The 18,687-nt window shown below is 40.2% G+C and overlaps 1 protein-coding gene across 1 annotated transcript in view; it reads right to left on the bottom strand.

Annotated features, from left to right (window-relative positions):
- zzef1.S (zinc finger, ZZ-type with EF-hand domain 1 S homeolog) overlaps positions 1-18,687 on the bottom strand; it is a 93,178-nt gene that overhangs the window by 40,353 nt on the left and 34,138 nt on the right. Inside the window, exons 20-32 of the mRNA XM_018249696.2 lie at positions 18,225-18,346; positions 18,017-18,139; positions 17,308-17,477; positions 17,143-17,224; positions 16,267-16,468; positions 14,574-14,719; positions 12,257-12,497; positions 10,052-10,131; positions 9,469-9,553; positions 7,471-7,942; positions 7,026-7,190; positions 6,740-6,859; positions 286-447 (exon numbers count right to left, since the gene is read on the bottom strand). Coding sequence (XP_018105185.1) covers positions 286-447; positions 6,740-6,859; positions 7,026-7,190; positions 7,471-7,942; positions 9,469-9,553; positions 10,052-10,131; positions 12,257-12,497; positions 14,574-14,719; positions 16,267-16,468; positions 17,143-17,224; positions 17,308-17,477; positions 18,017-18,139; positions 18,225-18,346 — 2,170 coding nt within the window. The remainder of the gene's footprint in view (positions 1-285; positions 448-6,739; positions 6,860-7,025; positions 7,191-7,470; positions 7,943-9,468; positions 9,554-10,051; positions 10,132-12,256; positions 12,498-14,573; positions 14,720-16,266; positions 16,469-17,142; positions 17,225-17,307; positions 17,478-18,016; positions 18,140-18,224; positions 18,347-18,687) is intronic.

Below are 18,687 nucleotides of genomic sequence, written 5' to 3'. Positions count from 1 at the left end.
TATTGTTTTCCCTAAAGTGGTTGTATTCGGCTGCAATCTGACCAGTTATTAAAGTCAACTTCATCATATTCATGAAGTTATATTTTTCATGCACTGTGAAAATGTTGCTGTATTTTTGCAAGTTCTGGCTGTATTTTTTCCAACTTTAATCAACATGCTTATCACCTCCTTAAGATCAATATGAATACTTATGATCATAGGGAATAGTAACAGCAAGGTTGTAAATAGATATGCTTGACGATCACACACTTTGTATTGTATGACAGCCAGATCCAAGTAACCCACCTGACGATGCAATTATGGGAACTTATATTTTCTTGCGACATTGATAACAGAAGTCCTGGAAGGTCTATATTGAGAAAGAATAATAGATCCTCTGGTTCCCAGCTCATATCCAGCATGTGCAAGAGAACTGTCTGCACACATGACAAGGCAGGAAGCAATGATCTATAGGAATAAGCCAGCAAATATTACAAATTCAATATTCATCCATCAATAAACTTTGAGTATAGTTCAAATGGACATAATAGTTGTATTTTTACATGCACTGTAATGTGTGACCAAGAAGTGGTATTGTATTGTATTGCACGCCCGCAAATACTTGAGGAACACCTACATAGTGGTCGAATTTCAGCACAAAATCCCTGTGTAACAGATCCAAAACCACTGACTCTTGCTGTAACTAAATACATAAAAGTTCACTGGGACTAGTCATCCTTTGTTTCTCTAACATGTGGTGCCTTGGTGATAATAATGCTTCACTTATTGTGATTACGGGTTCTGTTACTTTTCGATAACAGGATTTTTTGATACTTACCGTTAAATCTGTTTCTCTGTAGTCATAAGGGGGACACAGGGAACCATGGGGTTAAGCTCCATCCTCCAGGAGGCAGGACACTTGAATATTAATTAATTCAGGGGCGTGCCCTTCAGGCTTTACCCCCTACACTGTACCTTCCTATTCAGTTTGTCCCAAAGCTGCGAACGTAATCACTGAATAAATCACAGGCAGAAAGTAAACAGTGAAACTGAACAAAACTAGACCAAAGGTCAATAGCTCGACAAGGGCGGGAAGCCCTGTGTCCCCCTTATGACTACAGAGAAACAGATTTAACGGTAAGTATCAAAAAATCCTGTTTTCTCTGTCGTCTTAGGGGGACACAGGGAACCATGGGGACTTAACAAAGCAGTCCCAAAACAGCAGGGTGGGAACGAGCTATAATTATATACAATGAGTACTGCAGAATTATTTAAGTACTGAATGCAACACCTTACGCCCGAGAGAAGCCTCGGCTGAGGAAAAGGTGTCAACTTTGTAAAATTTGGAGAAAGTATGAACAGAAGACCAGGTAGCCGCCTTACAGATCTGCTCCAAGGAAGCAGAGTTTCGCCACGCCCAGGAGGCTCCCACCGCTCTGGTAGAGTGAGCCCTAAGTCCTTCAGGTGCTGATCTTCCTTTCGCAGAGTATGCTTGTTTGATTGATTCTCTGATCCATCTTGATATTGTCACTTTTGAGGCTGCCTGGCCCCGACGAGGGCCCGATGGTATAACAAACAGGGCCTGCGATTTTCGGAAAGATTTAGATCTGTCCACATACCATCGTAAGGCTCTGACCACATCCAGATTATGAAGTCTGCGTTCCTTATCATTCTTGGGTTCTGGACATAGAGAAGGAACAACAATTTCTTGGTTCACATGAAAGTCGGAAACTACCTTGGGTAGAAAGGTTGGAACCGTACGAAGAACGGCTTTATCCTTATGGAATATGAGGTAAGGAGGAGCACACGATAAGGCACTAAGTTCAGATACCCGTCTGGTCGATGATATTGCCACAAGGAACACTACCTTATAGGTGATCCATGTATCTGAAACAGAAGATAGTGGTTCGAATGGTGGATCCAGCAGGGCTTCCAACACTAAATTGAGATGCCAGCCACCGGTGTACGGAATGGTGGCACGATATGGGCCACTCCTTGCAGAAACGTGCGTATCAAGTCTTCATTCGCAAGGCGAGATTGAAACAGAATTGACAAGGCTGACACCTGGACCTTGAGCGAGCTGAGCTTAAGGCCTAATTGTAATCCTCTTTGTAGAAATGAAAGAATCCGTGGTAATTGCAATTCAAGGAAGGGAAAATGAGACTCCTTGCACCAATTGAAGTAAGACTGCCAAACTCTGTGGTATGATTTAGAAGATGAGGCCTTTCGAGCTCTTAACATAGTGAGTATGACTTCTTCATCTAGCCCTTGGCTTCGCCAGACAGACCTTTCAATAGCCATCCCGTCAAAGCGAAGAGTCCTGGGTTGTGGTGCAATATGGGTCCCTGCTGGAGGAGATCTGGTCTGCCGTCTAGCCGTATCGGCTGCTCTATTGACATCTCCTGCAGGTCGGTGAACCAGGTTCTCCGAGGCCAATACGGTGCCACTACAATTACTATCGACTGAGATTGCTTTATCTTTTTGAGAACCCTTGGCAGCATTGGAAGCGGTGGGAAGACGTATGCTAGATCGAATTGCCAGCGCTGAGTCATGGCATCCACCCCCACTGCTAACGGATCTCTGTGGCGGGCAAAGAATCTTGTTACTTTTCGATTGTTTCTGGATGCCATTAAGTCTATGCTGGGAGTTCCCCACTGGTCCGTCAGCTGATTGAATGCCACTGGATGCAGTTCCCATTCTCCTGGATCCAGCTGATTCCGACTGAGAAAGTCCGCCTTTGTGTTGGACACTCCCGGAATGTGTATTGCAGATAATTTTACTGAGTTGTTTTCTGCCCAGAGAAGAATCTGTCTTGCTTCTGCCAGGGCCGCTCGACTTCGCGTCCCTCCTTGACGATTTATGTACGCTACTGTCGTAGCATTGTCGCTTTGGACGCGTATCGGCTTTGCTCGGAGTCGATCTGTCCACTGGACTAGAGCCAACTTTACCGCTCTCAGCTCCAGAATATTTATTGGTAGTTTGGCTTCCTCTGGAGACCATAGCCCTTGAGCAGACTGCTTGTCCCATGTTGCCCCCCAGCCCTGGAGGCTGGCGTCTGTTGATATCACAACCCAGTCCGGTGTTGCCCACGATTGACCTCCGGCTAGATTCTCCGATCTCATCCACCACTGTAGATCCGCCCTTGTCTGTTGAGACAATGACATGGAGCGGGATAGAGGTCCCCCTTTCCACGTCGCTAGAATGCTGGCTTGGAGAGGTCGAAGATGTATTTGCGCAAATGGAACTGCCTCGATGGCCGAAACCATTGTTCCCAGTACTTGCATCGCCTTGTGTACTGTTGTGCTTTGACTGGATAGAAGATATCGAACTTGATCTCTGATCCTGGACTGTTTGTCCCTGGGTAAGCTTACAGTTTGTGTGATCGTATCGAATTCCAGGCCTAGGAATATCATTTTGTGACTGGGATCTGGGCTGGACTTCGACCAGTTGATGGTCCATCCGAAGCTCTGGAGTAGCCGAACTGCCCGGCTGAGGTCCTCCTTGGCCCTTGTTTCTGAACTGGCCTTTAGCAGGAGGTCGTCCAGGTAGGGGGTCACAGATATCCCCTGCAGTCTCAACGTTGCAGCTGTTACCGCCATCAACTTGGTGAAAACCCTGGGAGCGGACGACAGTCCGAACGGGAGTGCAACGAATTGATAGTGTTTGTTCTTGAAAGCAAAGCGTAGGTAGCGGTGATGGGGGGGCCAAATTGGCACATGTAGGTATGCGTCCCTTATATCCAGGGACATCATAAGTTGCCCCTGTTCCATTCCTCGAATGACTGATCTCAACGTCTCCATCTTGAACCGCACTGACCGAATGAATTTGTTGAGACCCTTGAGGTCGAGCACTGGTCTGAGAGACCCATCCCTCTTTGGTACTGTAAATAGGTTCGAGTAAAAACCGGAGAATCTCTCTGTGGTTGGTACTGGACTGATTACCCCGGATCGCTCCAACTTGTCTATACAATCTAGAAAGGCTTGGGCCTTCTGAGAACAGTGAGGAACTCTGGACATGAGAAATCTTCCGGGTGGTATGCTTGTGAAATCTAAATGATATCCTTCTGTCACTATTTCTTTGACCCATGCATCCGTAGAATGCTTTATCCATTCCTCCCGGAATCGAAGTAGTTTGCCCCCTATCCATTCCAACGATTCCGGAGGTGGTGCCCCGTCAGGCTGAGGCGGGCTTCTCCCCTGAGGGTTTATTGTGAGGCCTGTTGGTTTTCCAGGAGGGCCGGCTTTTCTCACCGACTTAAGCCCGAAAGTGGGACCGTTGTGGAGAACTGTTTCGCCTTGAAAATCTGCCACTTTGGCCACGAAAAAATTTCCCCCTCCTATTTGAGGTGGGTGCTCTGCCTCTGGTCTGTGGGAGAAAAGTACTCTTCCCCCCCGTCGCCTGGGAGATGATTTTCTCTAGCTCTTCTCCAAACAGACGATGTCCCTTGAAAGGTAGAGAAGTGAGCGACTTTTTGGAACTAAGGTCCGCAGACCAATTTTTTAGCCATAACGTTCTGCGTGCTGCTACGGACAAGGCTGAAGTACGGGCAGTAATTTGTGAAGTATCAAGTGTGGTGTCACAAAGATAACTAGATGCCTCAGCAATAGTCTGTGCCGATGATAACAACTCCTGTCGAGGAACCCCGTCTAGAATGTCCTTGACAAGCGATTCAGACCATGCCTGTATGGCTCTGGACACCCACGCTGAAGCCAGGCAAGGGCGTAGCGCCGACCCTGCAGACGTGTAAATTGCACGTAGAAACCCTTCTAGTCTTCTGTCTGAGGGGTCCTTGAATGCTGCTGCGTCGGTAACTGGTAATGTGGTGGACTTTGACAGTCTAGACACTGGTGCATCAACTGATGGTGGGTTAGACCAAGTATCAACTAGTTCTTTCGGAAAAGGATATGATTTAGAGAATTTTTTAGTTGCCTGAAACTTGTGTTCAGGTGAATTCCACTCATTCTGAACCAAACCTTGAAGTTGTTCATGTTCTGGGAAACAGACTGACGACTTATGTTGTCTCTTGAATAGACTAGATGCATCTCCTGTATGTTTGGGCTTCTGAGATATATTAAGAACCTCAAGGACCCCCTTAATAATCCCGTCTACATCATGAAAACTGTCACGATCCTTTCCTTCATCCTGATGTTCTTCCTCATCTGCAGATGAATAGTCAGAAGATCCAACCTCACCTTCAGAGTGAGAAGAGTGTAGCTCAGGAGAAGATTCGTCAGACACAGCAGGGTTGACAGTGTCCCCTCTTGCGTCGTCCACACGTCTACGCTTGCCACCAGTCCTATGGCTAAGCTTAACCAGAGCCTTTCCTAGGTTATCTGCGATGGCAGGCAACCCTTGTAATGATGCCAGAGATTGAGACAATTGTACAGCCCATAGAGGGGGAGGTGGCTCTGCTGCAGCTCCAGAGTCTAAATCCTGAGGTACAATTTGTGGAGTAGTCACAGCTGAAGCAGCTGAGAGACCCCCAGGAGCAGTAGTTTCCCCCTGCCCCAAGGAGCAGGACCCACACAGCGGCTCACCCTGGCCCCCTGGAAACTTTTTCTGGCATTTTGAACAAGCAAGGTATCTCACCTGTGCTGTTGAGGGCCCCTTCCCCCCTGCCCTTGTGAACAGTCCCACTGACCTACCTTCTGCCATAGTATAGTAAGGTAGAGAGAAAGGGGTACTGCCTGAAGTAACCGCTAGTCTTTTAGCCAGTTCTGATAGCTGCCTGCTGCTCTCCCTTCGGATCTCCGTTCCAAAATGGCCGCTGGAACGCAAGTTGCGTTCCAAACCGTGCGCGCATGCGCACAAACGCTCGCTTCGCGCCAAAAGAAAATGGCGGCCGGCAGCAGAGAAAGTGGAACGCATTGCGTTCCACTTCATTGCGCTGAGAGACGGAACCCTCAGCCGCAAAGGAGCCTCCCTCCATCCACCTCCCTCCAGAGTCACCACCAGAATGCGCAATGGAAGCGCAAACACCGGCCAGACCCTGAAGGCAGGAAAGGTAGGGACAGGAGACACCAGAAGGAGCCGATAGAAGGTAGAGCTGGCGCTGGAGAGGGAGAGAGCAGGGAGGGGGGGTGGGGGTTAGCCCCCAGGAAAGGGGGGGTAGCCCCCAGGAGGGGGGGGTAGCCCCAAAATCATTAGGCAACGTTACTGCATAACACAGACAATGTGCCACTTACCCCCACACCGGCCAAACCTTCTGCCCTGAATCAGTCAGCGCAGGCAACGTCTGGGTGGTCGATATAGCAACAGCTAGAGAGTGACCCCGGTGCGTTTCACCTCGTAGGGGGCTTCCTATGTAAAGACAGGTAACCCTGCTTTCAGGCCTCACCCCGGGTATCAGCCATGGGCTGAACGTGGAATCACGCGTCGGTCCAACCTCCCGGGAGCAGGACACTTAAAAAACTGAATAGGAAGGTACAGTGTAGGGGGTAAAGCCTGAAGGGCACGCCCCTGAATTAATTAATATTCAAGTGTCCTGCCTCCTGGAGGATGGAGCTTAACCCCATGGTTCCCTGTGTCCCCCTAAGACGACAGAGAAACATGGATTGTACTACGTTCCTCCTACCGCTCTGTATACCAAGTCATATGGCAAAGGCTTCACTTTTAAACAGCTTTAACATGGAAGTAAGATTATAATTTATTTCTTATCTAAAATCTTGATAACAAATATTAATTTATGTGTAAATTATATGATAACATTAAAAATACATATCTATACATTTCTAGAAACATTACAAAACATATCACATACCTTTCATTGAGGCTGCTGAAGCTCTTTACTGCATTAATAATTAATAAAACAAATCGATAGTAAGATTCTCTAACTGCTCTATGCAGCTCACCACCACAACCTTCTATTTGTCCAAAATAGCTGAAACAAGGAGAGAAAGTGAATATTTCAGCACAGTTTAAAGAAAACAATATGTAACAAAAATCAGCTAGTGTTAAAAAGCAGTAGTGTTAAGGTAAAATGTGCATATACAAATAATTTAAGCCTACCATAAAACATAGCTGAAAATCTCTAGTGCCTCACTTACTTTGTGAAATCTATTTGGCAAGAGAGCAGCTCCAAAATGAATATAATACAAGGTGGATTGAAGAAATGTGGCTGGCCCAGAGTCTGCACACAATCTTGAACAACCTTTAGCACTTTTAAGATGCTCTCAGCTTGAGCCTTCCGTAGGGCAAGGACCTGCAGAATACTGTAGTAATAAAATAAATAAGTGAAAACAAATGTTTTAGTAAAGATGGCAAGTTCCCAAAAGTAAAATGTAAAATGTGAAATCCCCGTTATGTAAGAAATTCTCAACCATTTTTTACACAGTCTATTTGCAGAGTATGGTATATTGTTCTATATTTGTCCTTGTGTTAAAATGGTTATGAGGTCTTACTGAACTATTGGCTTTGGTCAGGCTTTTCTAATTTTTAAGAAATTCTTTTCAGATTTAAAAATAATAGGGTGATACACCTCATTCTTTTTACCTTTCATGGGAAACTGTGGGATCCTTAACAAAGTCCAAAATGCTCCTCAGAATTGGATATTTTTCTTTCACAGTCAGAGCTAGCCTGGTTTCCTCTACTGAGCGAAAAGACAGCAGTCGCAATCTTGCACGGCTAAAGGGTGCTTTACGTGATGGAGTGGGTGGAGGAGATATATGTTCTTCTACTTTTTCAGGATTTTTATCTTGAACCACTGATGGGGTCTCATAGTGTGATTCCTGTGTTTTTGCAGGTTCTGAGTCAGGCACTTGAATCTTCCCCAAGAAGGGTGGATGTGTGGTTTCTGGAGAGGCACTTGCAGCATGAAAATCTGCTTCAACAAGTGAACTTTTTCTTCTTTCTTTACAGTGTAAAATATGAGCATCCTCTATTGAGTGTCTGCTGTCAAGAAATGCTGTAGATCCAACTGGTGAAAACTTCAGCAGCATTAAGCTTTTTTCTATACATTGCTTTGCTGTAAGAAAGCACAAGGTTGGCTAGGCATGCTCCCACTTTCCCATTTAGCATTTATTAGACTTCATCCCACGTACTAAGAGCAACTTACAACTTACAAAACAGATCTAGGCAAGATGCATTAAACAGTCTTGTATAGGATTATGGGTTTCTCAAGGGGAATCAGTCTGGCAGGACTTTGATTAAAAGTCATCTGTGGGCCCTGACCCTGTGGTATGATGTGAGCAGAAGTCACACATGGGAGGTGCGACAATAACTAATGTAAATAAACTTACTTGAGTGCAATAGAGGTCCAGGTACGCAGCTCTAGACCCTTAGTTGGGGGTGTAATAACTTAGTTAGGGGCTCTAGGCACCATGGGGCCTCAAAAATATAATAAAAACCTTATTTATATTTATCTATAGTTGAATATATAGATGACTATATAGATTAAGTGCCTTAAAGGGCACAAAACAAGTAGGACTTGTGGGAAATGTTTACTTCTTAGGTATGCACGGAATCCAGGATTTGGTTTGGGATTCGGCCTTTTTCAGCAGGATTCGGGCGAATCCTTCTGCCCGGCCGAACCAAATCCGAATCTGAATTTGCATATGCAAATTAAGGGCGGGGAGGGAAATCATGTGACTTTTTGTCACAAAAGAAGTAAAAAATGTTGTCCCCTTCCCACCCCTAATTTGCATATGCAAATTAGGATCCAGTTCGGTATTCGGCCGAATCTTTCGCAAAGGATTCGGGGGTTCGGCCGAATCCAAAATACTGGATTCGGTGCATCCCTTTTACCTTTTAACTACCGGTATATACAAATAAAAACAAGATTTTTACTATATTTTTGAGGCCCCGTGCTTTTCCCACATGGAGTGCCTAGAAATCCTAACTACATTACTGATGCAAGAAGAGTCACACGCCATTTTGTTATAAGCATTACTAACATACTTGGTTCATAATATTTGAGGTCACTCTTACTAGGTATTGCAGTTTTTAATCTGTTTAACCTTAAGGAACCTAATGTTAGCCTATATTACAACATTTCCTGCTACATCAAAGCCATTTTCATCACATATAAATATCATTTATGTGAGTAAACAATGGAGAGAATAAAAACACACAAGGGCACACTATCCATTTAACAAGTATGCAGGCCTGCAAGGCCTTACAAGCATTAAACGTGTACAGAGTTATTTTTAAGTTAAGTACAGGGTAGAATGGAGTGTCAACTGCTTAAGCATCACTGCTAGCAGCACTAGAAGTATCCCAAATGGTGTCTAAGAAAGATTAATACTATATTTCAAATACACTTTATTTAGCCGATCTTTGCAAAACATAGTAGCATGTACAAATTTAACACTGATTAATATGGTTGATCATATAAAAAGTATGCAAAATCATACTACCTATTTGATCATCATATACTTTTGGCTAAGCACAGAGGTTCTTGATCTATGCAATATAGCAATAAAGGTCTTCTAAGAATAGCAACACCAGTGCTCATTAAAGTAAGAAATGTTTTTTCATGTACTGTATACTCACCTAAAATCTGCGGGTTTGTTTCTGTTACATCCTGGCTATGCTTGTCATTTCCCATGGTCTGTAGAGATTTCTGCTTCATTTCTAACTGTAAAGAACATTTTTACTTTAGCTCATGGTGAATACAGCAGACTGGAATTGCATTGTGCCCACAGCATAAAGGACAATATGAAAATGTATGTCATTTATACAGTATTAAGCTGAGAAAAATTGTTAGAAATTGACTGAATTTATACTCCTGTATATACGAATATGCTATTTAACAGCAAATGCGCCAGAACTTTCATTATGGCACAACTAAATGTAAACTAAATAGTATTAATAAAAGTGAATAATTGAATTTCCTCCATTGATTTAGCATTGATAGCATCAAATGTGGTTCAGGTGGTGTAAATGAAACACACCTTAATAAAGTTGCCATTTATTTTACAGGTTTTTTTCAGCAATATATGTACATATATCAACATTTTTTCCCCTGGTGAGAACACTGCACTTTTAAGTGTATGGGTTTTCGTACATGGTAATGCCATAATATGTCTTTTTTTCAACTTTAATGGTTTACAATTTACACATGAAAAACTCTTACCATCCACATTCTAATTCCTTCTGCCAGTGCATATACCTGTGCAAACTCTTCACATAAAGGAATATTTCCTCCACTAAGCACTGTGAAAACAGTAGATGGTTGTCATGATTCAGCAAATTATAACAGTAAAAAATATGTTCGTGCTAATAAATGTATGTATGTATGTATGTACATACACAGGGAAGACAAATTACATAATAAACGTATACAGAATCATATCAGGACAAAGAGTGCTATGTGTTAAGAGACAATGTGGGAAGGAGGTCCCTGTCCCGTAGAGCTTACAGTCTAAGTGGACGGGAGGCTCATATACAGGCACAAATTGGAGATGAAAAAGTGGTAAGGCATAGTCAGTAGGTACAGGACTAGGCTAATGTTCTAGTGGTCCAAAAGGTAGGCTCTTAGTTTTTTTTTGTGAAGAGATTGAGAGAGGATTCCTTATGGAGGAAATCAGGGATGGAAATCCATAGGTAAGGAGCAGCAAGATAGAAGGGTTTGAGATGAGAGGTGGCAGTGGATGTTGTGTAGAGACACCAGTAGATTTCCCAGTAGCCCCCCATCTACGTTTCTGCTGATTCACTGTACATGTTCTGTGCTGCTGTCACTTACTGATAGTAGGGACCCACTCACAATATACAGTACACATATAATAGAAATGTCACAATATAATGTTGATTAATAATTAATACAGATAAATACTACATGGCAGCACAGAAACCAGTGCAATTAGCATTAGTGCCACAGACACTTTCCAAGATGGTGACCCCCTGCGACAAGTTTGAAGTCCTGGATCATTGCCGCTATTGAGAATCTGAAACCTTAGGCTGGTACTACATTTTTACCCATATTAATTTTTAGGGTTAAGTTCTCCTTTAAGCATGGTGTATGAAATCTATGACTTCTTATACTCAGCAGCATCATGACCCCACACAGTGCCTCTACGCATATACAGACAAAAATAAACCTTTAAATACTAACTTCGAAAATGTAATTTTGTCTGAAAACTCAGCTTAACCATCACAACTAATCAACTGAGTGCAACATTCCCGGAGCTTTATGCTTCAGTATACTTTCACAACAAAACAAATCACAAAATATTGTACAATTCCATTGTAACCATTACATACTGTCCGTTTCATGCATACATAACAGCTCAAATCAAAAAATAGAGTACCAATGGCTGGTAGGTAGCATAAATGTGAATAATAGAAGTAACAGTAACCTTTTGATCATATTCTGTTTAGCATAGGTATTCCCCTAAATAAAGTACAATTTGAAAAATATTAAGGAAAGGGAAAATATATCCAAGAAAATATATCCAAGACATAAGCATCTAAAAGGTCAAACACATATTGGCATGGGTGATACATGGAGATAAAAATGTCCTCCTATGCACTAATTTAGCTTTACTACAACAAGATATTACCGCAAGCTTTGCTTAGTAGCGCTGGACATAAATTGCCAGATTTTGATCTTTGGCCAATTCTGGTTAAACACTATTTATGCCTAAAGTAATGTACAAATTTTGGATAGAAGTAAACAAAACATGAATGTTTCAACGGTATATTATTTGGCGATTAGCGGTTAAAATGTTGGTTTCAAAACAAATGGTTAAACCTGCGTATTGGCCTAATAATCAAAAAGAGCAGATATCAGTCCTTTTAGCCACACAAATAGACCACACAGGGCAGATTTTATTGTTCTGTCCACATCCAACCACATCACATCACATCACAGGGACCTGTGCAGAATCATATATACACAGATTTTCTTACAGACCAATCTTTGTCCAACATATTGAAACATAACTTTACAGAGATTGTTCATTATTCACACCAGTTCCTTCTCCAGTGAAGCTTACAATCTTAAGGTCCCTATCACATTCAAAGTACACAAACTAAGGTAAATGTGTTCATCAGAAGCTAAATAACCTGCCTATAAAGTTGTGGGAGGAATCTGTACACTCCAGGCAGCACACAGGTTGGAATCAAATTCAGCAGTGCAAACTACTGGGCTGCCCATTAAGGAACTATACACAGATGGTGTAACAAAGTGAGTTAAAAGATGAATAATAATAATAAATAAATTAATAAATAAATACAATAATAATAATAACAATAATAATAATAAATAAAAAAAATTATGAATGTGAACAAATAAAAAAAAAATTAATGAATGTTTGCCCCTATGAAGTAAACCCCTTACCATATCTCTGAAGTTTTTTATGCAGTTGTGGGGTTACATATACCATAGCAGCAAAGGTGCAGTTCACAGCTTGATCAATCACGGAACCAGCCACTATATCACTCTTTGGCGGTTGTTTCAGAAACGCCTGCGTTAGTCCTTTGAAAAGCTCAGAGTTAGGGCCACAGAAATCCTGGGTAGGATCTGAGTTTGCAAAGTCAAGGAGAAAGTTACGACAGTCATCTGCATGAGAGTTCTTAGTCTGAAAATAAAATAATGTAAAAAAGCATTTGCATAATATCTTGTATTGTGATGTAATGCTCAGGCTCTATGTATTCTATATTTTTTACTTTATACCTACTGAGATTCACAGTAGAGAATTACTATGGCACACTAAAAAGGCTTATCTACAAAAGCATTACAAAAAATAAGCTCACCACCTTGTTGAGGGAACATAGAAGAAAAAAAAATTTCAAGGGATTAATTTTGCACTGTTAAAGATACAATACACACCTGTGTTTAACATGAATAAACAGAGCTTGTGTGGAAAATGCATTCTGCCTTTTTAATATAAAAAAAATACATAATTTCTTTATTTTTTAATTAAAAAAAAAGGACCAGAAAAGCCTAGTTTACTGGGGGTTCCAATATGTTAGGTACCCTTCAGATAATCCCAGAGATGGTGCATGTGTATGTGACACCTAGCAAAGGTAAATAAATTTGGCTCTTTGCAACTTTTAGGAGAAAGAAAAATGCTACTGGCACTTTTTTTTTTGGAAAAAAAAAAAGAAGAAGAACATAAAGTCATGTTTATTGTGCTCATGCTGCACATAGTTCTAAGTTTCAAGTGAAATGTACCGTTTTATTATTACAGAGAAAAAGGAAATTGTAAAAAGATTTGCTTAAAATGTACTCTATTGGAGATTGTTTCAATATTTTGAAACAAGTTTTACAGATAACAGATCCCTTACTTGTTATTACAAAAAAGAATAAACATGGATTTATTTTTAAAGTAAGAATATAGGCAAAACACATTTTAATAAAAGGCATTCATTTGCTTGTGTTGGAAATAGTCACTCTATTAAAGTTTCAATACACAACTCCAATAAATACATTAATCTTAATTTAGTAAACAGTGCCCATGTAGCATGCATGTTGTATTTACACTGCCCACACAGTTACCTCAGCTCAGCCTGTAACCAGTTTCCTTCATTTTTTTCAGCTATTGCAAAATTAATTCCTACCATTTATCATGCCTGATGGCAAAGGTAGCAATATATGGGAGGCCTGAGATAATATCTAATAAAGTAAAAATAAAGAAGGTGGTCTTACATGTCACACTTTCTTTAAAAGCATGAAACAGATGCTATTAGGAAACACAATCCTATTACCATGACATGTACAATCCTGATGCTCATTCATCAGAGGTATTTATCATGTCAGATGATTGTACAAATCATGTAAATGGGATTGTGTTGCCTAACAGCATCTGTTCCATTCTTTTAGGCAACTTTGGAAAACGAAGCGCCGTGTGCTTTAGCACAGGCGACTTTCATTATAGCGGAGAGGAAGACACGCTAAATTAGTTCAAGGAGATTGTCGCCCAGAAGAGACAATTAGTCGCCAGGCGACTAAATCTCCCCGAATCTGCGTGTGTGGACTGACCCTTAAAGTAAGTTTGATCTTTAAACATTGTGACCTGGAGGACCCCCTTCTTGCTTTAGAATGTTCATGTTGTTGCTAGGTTAGAGTGGAAATTGACTATTCATTCCCATCCCACAGAGACTGACACCATTTCAGGAGTTGGGTCCTCATGGAGAAATAACCATGGGAACCATCCCCTCCTGGAGCATTCACAGTTAAAAGTTTCTGTGCAGATCATGCAAAAATGTAATTAACCAGGGCCCGCACTACACTTTTACTAGGCAGCAAACCAGAAGCTGAAGAGCTGCGCGGGGACAAGATTATAGATTATGTAGTTTCCAGCCCCATTGGTTCCTACTGTGGAGAGAATTTTCTTTACTCAAGGATTTAGGATGACGCACACGAGTTCCCTCTGCAGATGTGCTGAAATCAGCACTGGATTTGAAAGAATGGTTTCTGCTTCTGTGTGGCTACACAGAGCCAAGGGGAGGTCAGCCTGAAAAACGTGAAACCAGGCAATTTGAAGTCACTCTCTGCTCCTTCTGTGTATCCGCATGGAAGCAGAAACCATTATTTCTAATAAAGCTCTGATAACAACACATCTGCTTGTCTCATTAACATTCATTAGGTGAAGACAAGCAGAGGGAGCACATGTGAACAAAAATATATAAATCATTTCAGATTAATAATATACCTCTTTATTCACTTGGTTCAGAGTTCTCAGTTCTGCCTTTAAATCATTGTCGGTGACCATCTGATGTCGGAAGACTGGCTTCCACAATGGAGAACTGATAATGGATGTTACCTTTGCAGAAGGTAACTCTGCCACAGAGCCCAGCTCTTAAAAAAAAAAAAAAATCAATAATAAATAATTCCAAGAAACATTTTAAAAGAAAATAAACCCACTTAGATAAGGGGCAGATTTATCAAAATGTGAGATTAGAACTCACCACAGAAAAATTCACTCACTTTCTATTATCCTATGGGATATTTTAGAAACTTATTTATCAATGGAGTTCACCAGAGCATTTTTCTGTAGCGAGTTCTAAATTCATATTTTGATAAATTTGCCCATATATGTAAATGCAATATTTATTTTCATTTCTGAACCATGTAACGAAAGGCAGTTTCCTACAGTCAATACAGAGCTGACAATTCGCTTTTGCTACACTGTTGCAAAAGAGAATAGCAAACGACAGACATCCTATTTTTTATAGTAAATTACATTTAGAAAATGAAAATCACTGTGCATTAGAAAGTGCCTTCAAATGATCTTTTTTTTTTATTTATTAATCAAAATTTTATTTGAGTGAAATAATTTAGTCAATGCATTAAAGGAAAACTATACCTCTCAAACAATGTCTCTATAAAAGGATATTGCATAACACAGCTCATTTGTAAACCCCTGCTTCATGTAAATAAACCATTTTCATAATAAAATACTCTTTTAGCGGTATGTGCCATTGGGTAATCATAAATAGAATTTTAAAAAAATTATGGCAGCCCCTTAGGATCGTATGATTCACGGTGCACACAAACATAGCAAACAAACTATACATGTTAGGTCACATGAGCCAATTAACAGACAGAGTTATGTCTTTTACTTAAACACTTCTTCCTGTTAAGAGTTGTAGTATTTCTGGTCAGCTGATCTCCGAGGCAACACACAGTGGTGGTTCAAGGCAAGATGTAAAAAGGTAATATTTACTTAAATATATATATATATCCGTTTGATAGTATTCTTTAATATGCCACTTAATTTTATATAAACTATCTGTTGTTCAAGTATTCATTTGGGGGTATAGTTTTCCTTTAACATTACAATGACCAATCCGTAAAAGACCAAGGGCTTATGTAATAACAAGCACTAAGGCAACCAATCAGCAGGTAGAATTTACTGGTCATCTGCTTTAAGGCAAACATCTTTTTGGTTGCTATGGGTTACTGCTCCAGGGCAAACTTAGTGCCTTTTATAACATATTGGGGAAAAGTTTCAATATAAATATAAATATTCAATATAAATAGTGGCCCTGCAGCAACTTTATGTGACTGTCAAGTGCTTGAAAGGTTTAACAAGAAGCACTGAAATTATCACATTGCACAATGCCTGCTCTTTTCTGGAGTGGTACCCCGGGCCAGTGCAGTTTTCTGCCAACCTGAGCCCAGGCCTGGGTATCGGGTAACTGATTCCAAACCTTGGAGGTGCCCTAACATTTGGCACCCCTGTCAGTTGAACATTCCCTACTCCTTTAAAATGGGTCTCACAAGAAACATGTTTCAAATTCAAACTGGGTCAAGTAGAGAATAATTGGGACATATGCTATATAATCTCAAATGCCACCTCATACTAAAAGATGAAATTAAGAAATATAATCAAAAAAACTCACCACACATGTTTTTTAAGGACAACGATCTGGAAGCCAGTCGCCCCATTAACTTAGCTACAAGTAGCTGTAAGTCTGAACTCCATAAGAGGGGTATGTCTGGTAGGCCGTAGGCTGTAACTGTGAATTTATATCCCCATTCGTTATTGCTGCTGTCCGAGAAGAACAAGAACTGCAGTTGTGGGCCTGCTTTAAATGTTACTTTCTGCAATGTACAGTTAGAAGTGTGTTGATAAAAGGTTTCTTTTGAAGAAAACAATCTTTAAAGGGCCACTTAATTGAATAACACAAGGGGTATGAAAATAGTACTTCACAAAGAATCGATACAGCACTCCAAGGGATTCTCCACAGCTTATATTAACACTCCAAATCACACTATACATTGCTTTATTGTCCAATTGTATTAAAAAAAAGGTGACAAGCTCTACTCCCATGAGCAATGTAGGAGGTATAAAAATTCCTTGGAAAGCTGCTTTTGGTCCCAGGTATCCTTATGAACAGACCCATTTATGCTAAATAAAACATCTTAAATGTTACCATTTTTCTAATACTTGTTGCATGTAAATGTGTGGATGTTAAGACCAGCTCATTTAGCTACAGCTACCTGCATTTCAGATTTAGGCAGAGCAAAAGTGGTTCACAGAAGAAAGGCTTTCTTCTAAAACTAAAGCCCTAATAAAAGTATAAACCCAAAGTAGTTCATAGCTGCTAAAAATCAACCTGCTCATCCTACAATTAACCTTAGATATATATATATATAAAGATATATAGATAGATATATAGAGATAGATATATCTCACAGTATAATAGTATATGAAGTTTTTCACTCTAATAGATCATTACTGTGGAACCAAATTCAAAATGTTTAATGCCACCCACCTTTGGCCATTGATCACTGCCCACTTTATGATCATATCGAACTTTACCACCTCTGGCATCAGTGAATTCTAAGTAATCGTATCTGAAAAATCAAAAACATTGACATTACTGCTCAGTATGTGTTTAAAACTTACATAGTTGTTTATTCAGCTTAAAAGACATTACCTCCTTTCTGTTTCACATTTTTCATCAAATTCCACCTCAAAATAGGTTGCCCCAGGGCACATGAAGACTGTTATATCACGACAGTTGTTCTCATAATTGTGTGGGGACTCCATGTTCCATGTCTGCAGCACCACTGGCTGCTGGACCAAGTTCCAACTTTCCATCTCTGCCTACAAAGCAAACACATTTTTCAGTATATATAGTAAAAATATTGCATGTGTTTTAAATGTGTATATATTAACCTCCCCCAAACAATGTTCTCTTTTAACATGCGTCATGCGTATCAATGGTTAGTCAGCACAGACATACATTTGTGGAGTCTTATTTATCATAGTTTTTTTTAAACCACAACTCAACTCACAATCTTTAAAACCAGAATTGCCATTGAATTGGTAAAAAGATCCAAATATAAAAAGTGCTGAAAGATGCACTAAAAAACCCCACAAAAACAAGTGTTCCAATAAGATCAGTGCAGTTCCCACTGACTTCTATAGCACCTTGACAACTTTACCTCGACAACTTTTTTAGTGGTTTGGTTTTTGTGTTTTTTAATTAATACATTTTGATTTTTTAAAGCTTTTTAGAAATATAGGAAAACAACAGTTGTTTCCAAGATTTGTGGAAAAAAGTCTCATTTAGATTGTTAGTAAATGGGCCCCATAGTGTTAAGTTATTTGCCATGTTTGAAGATATATTTATAATTTATCACCTTGCATGTACTCTCTCCAAGATTGCCACATAGTCTCTTTAAAAGTTCGGTAAGGGTACTGAAGCTTTGCAGTAAAGAACAGTGCGGTATATCAAGAGAACAGTACTCCAGCATGAAGGTCATCTGTCCAAAGATAACAAAATACCATAAATACAATAATTTAAAAAAAAGAAAAGAAAAAAAAAGTGTATTCTTTTGGCATTCTTACCAGTTGTCTTGTAGCCATAGCAAAGACAGAACTGCCTAATTTTTCTGTTATTTCCTTTCCACTGCATTTGCCAAGCAAAGATTCCAAAATATTTTTAATGTTTAAAAGAAAAAGATCAACATCTAAAAAATAAACGGATAAACAGAGAGAATTACAAGTGTATTTTCTTTTAAATAACATATCAGTGTCTGTTTAAAATGGGTGTGAGAAACACTTAGAGGCACATTTATCAAGGGTCGAGTTTCAAATTTATGTGTGTTTTTTAAAACTCCCATAACCTCAAAATTCTCAGCTCGGACAAATTGAATTGACCCGAAAACTTGAATCTAATTTTATTCGAATTACAAAAACTTGAATTAAATTAAAAGACTCGAACTTGAATGTCAGGAAGGCTGCAAACATCACCAAATTGATCCCAGGACCTCTCCCATGACTTATACAGCAATTCGGCAGGTTTAAGGTG

This window comes from Xenopus laevis, chromosome 2S (genome assembly GCF_017654675.1).
Source record: "Xenopus laevis strain J_2021 chromosome 2S, Xenopus_laevis_v10.1, whole genome shotgun sequence".
NCBI classification, from domain to species: domain Eukaryota; kingdom Metazoa; phylum Chordata; class Amphibia; order Anura; family Pipidae; genus Xenopus; species Xenopus laevis.
The sequence above is the reverse complement of the archived record's forward strand: the minus strand, read 5'-3'. Positions and strand labels throughout refer to the sequence as shown.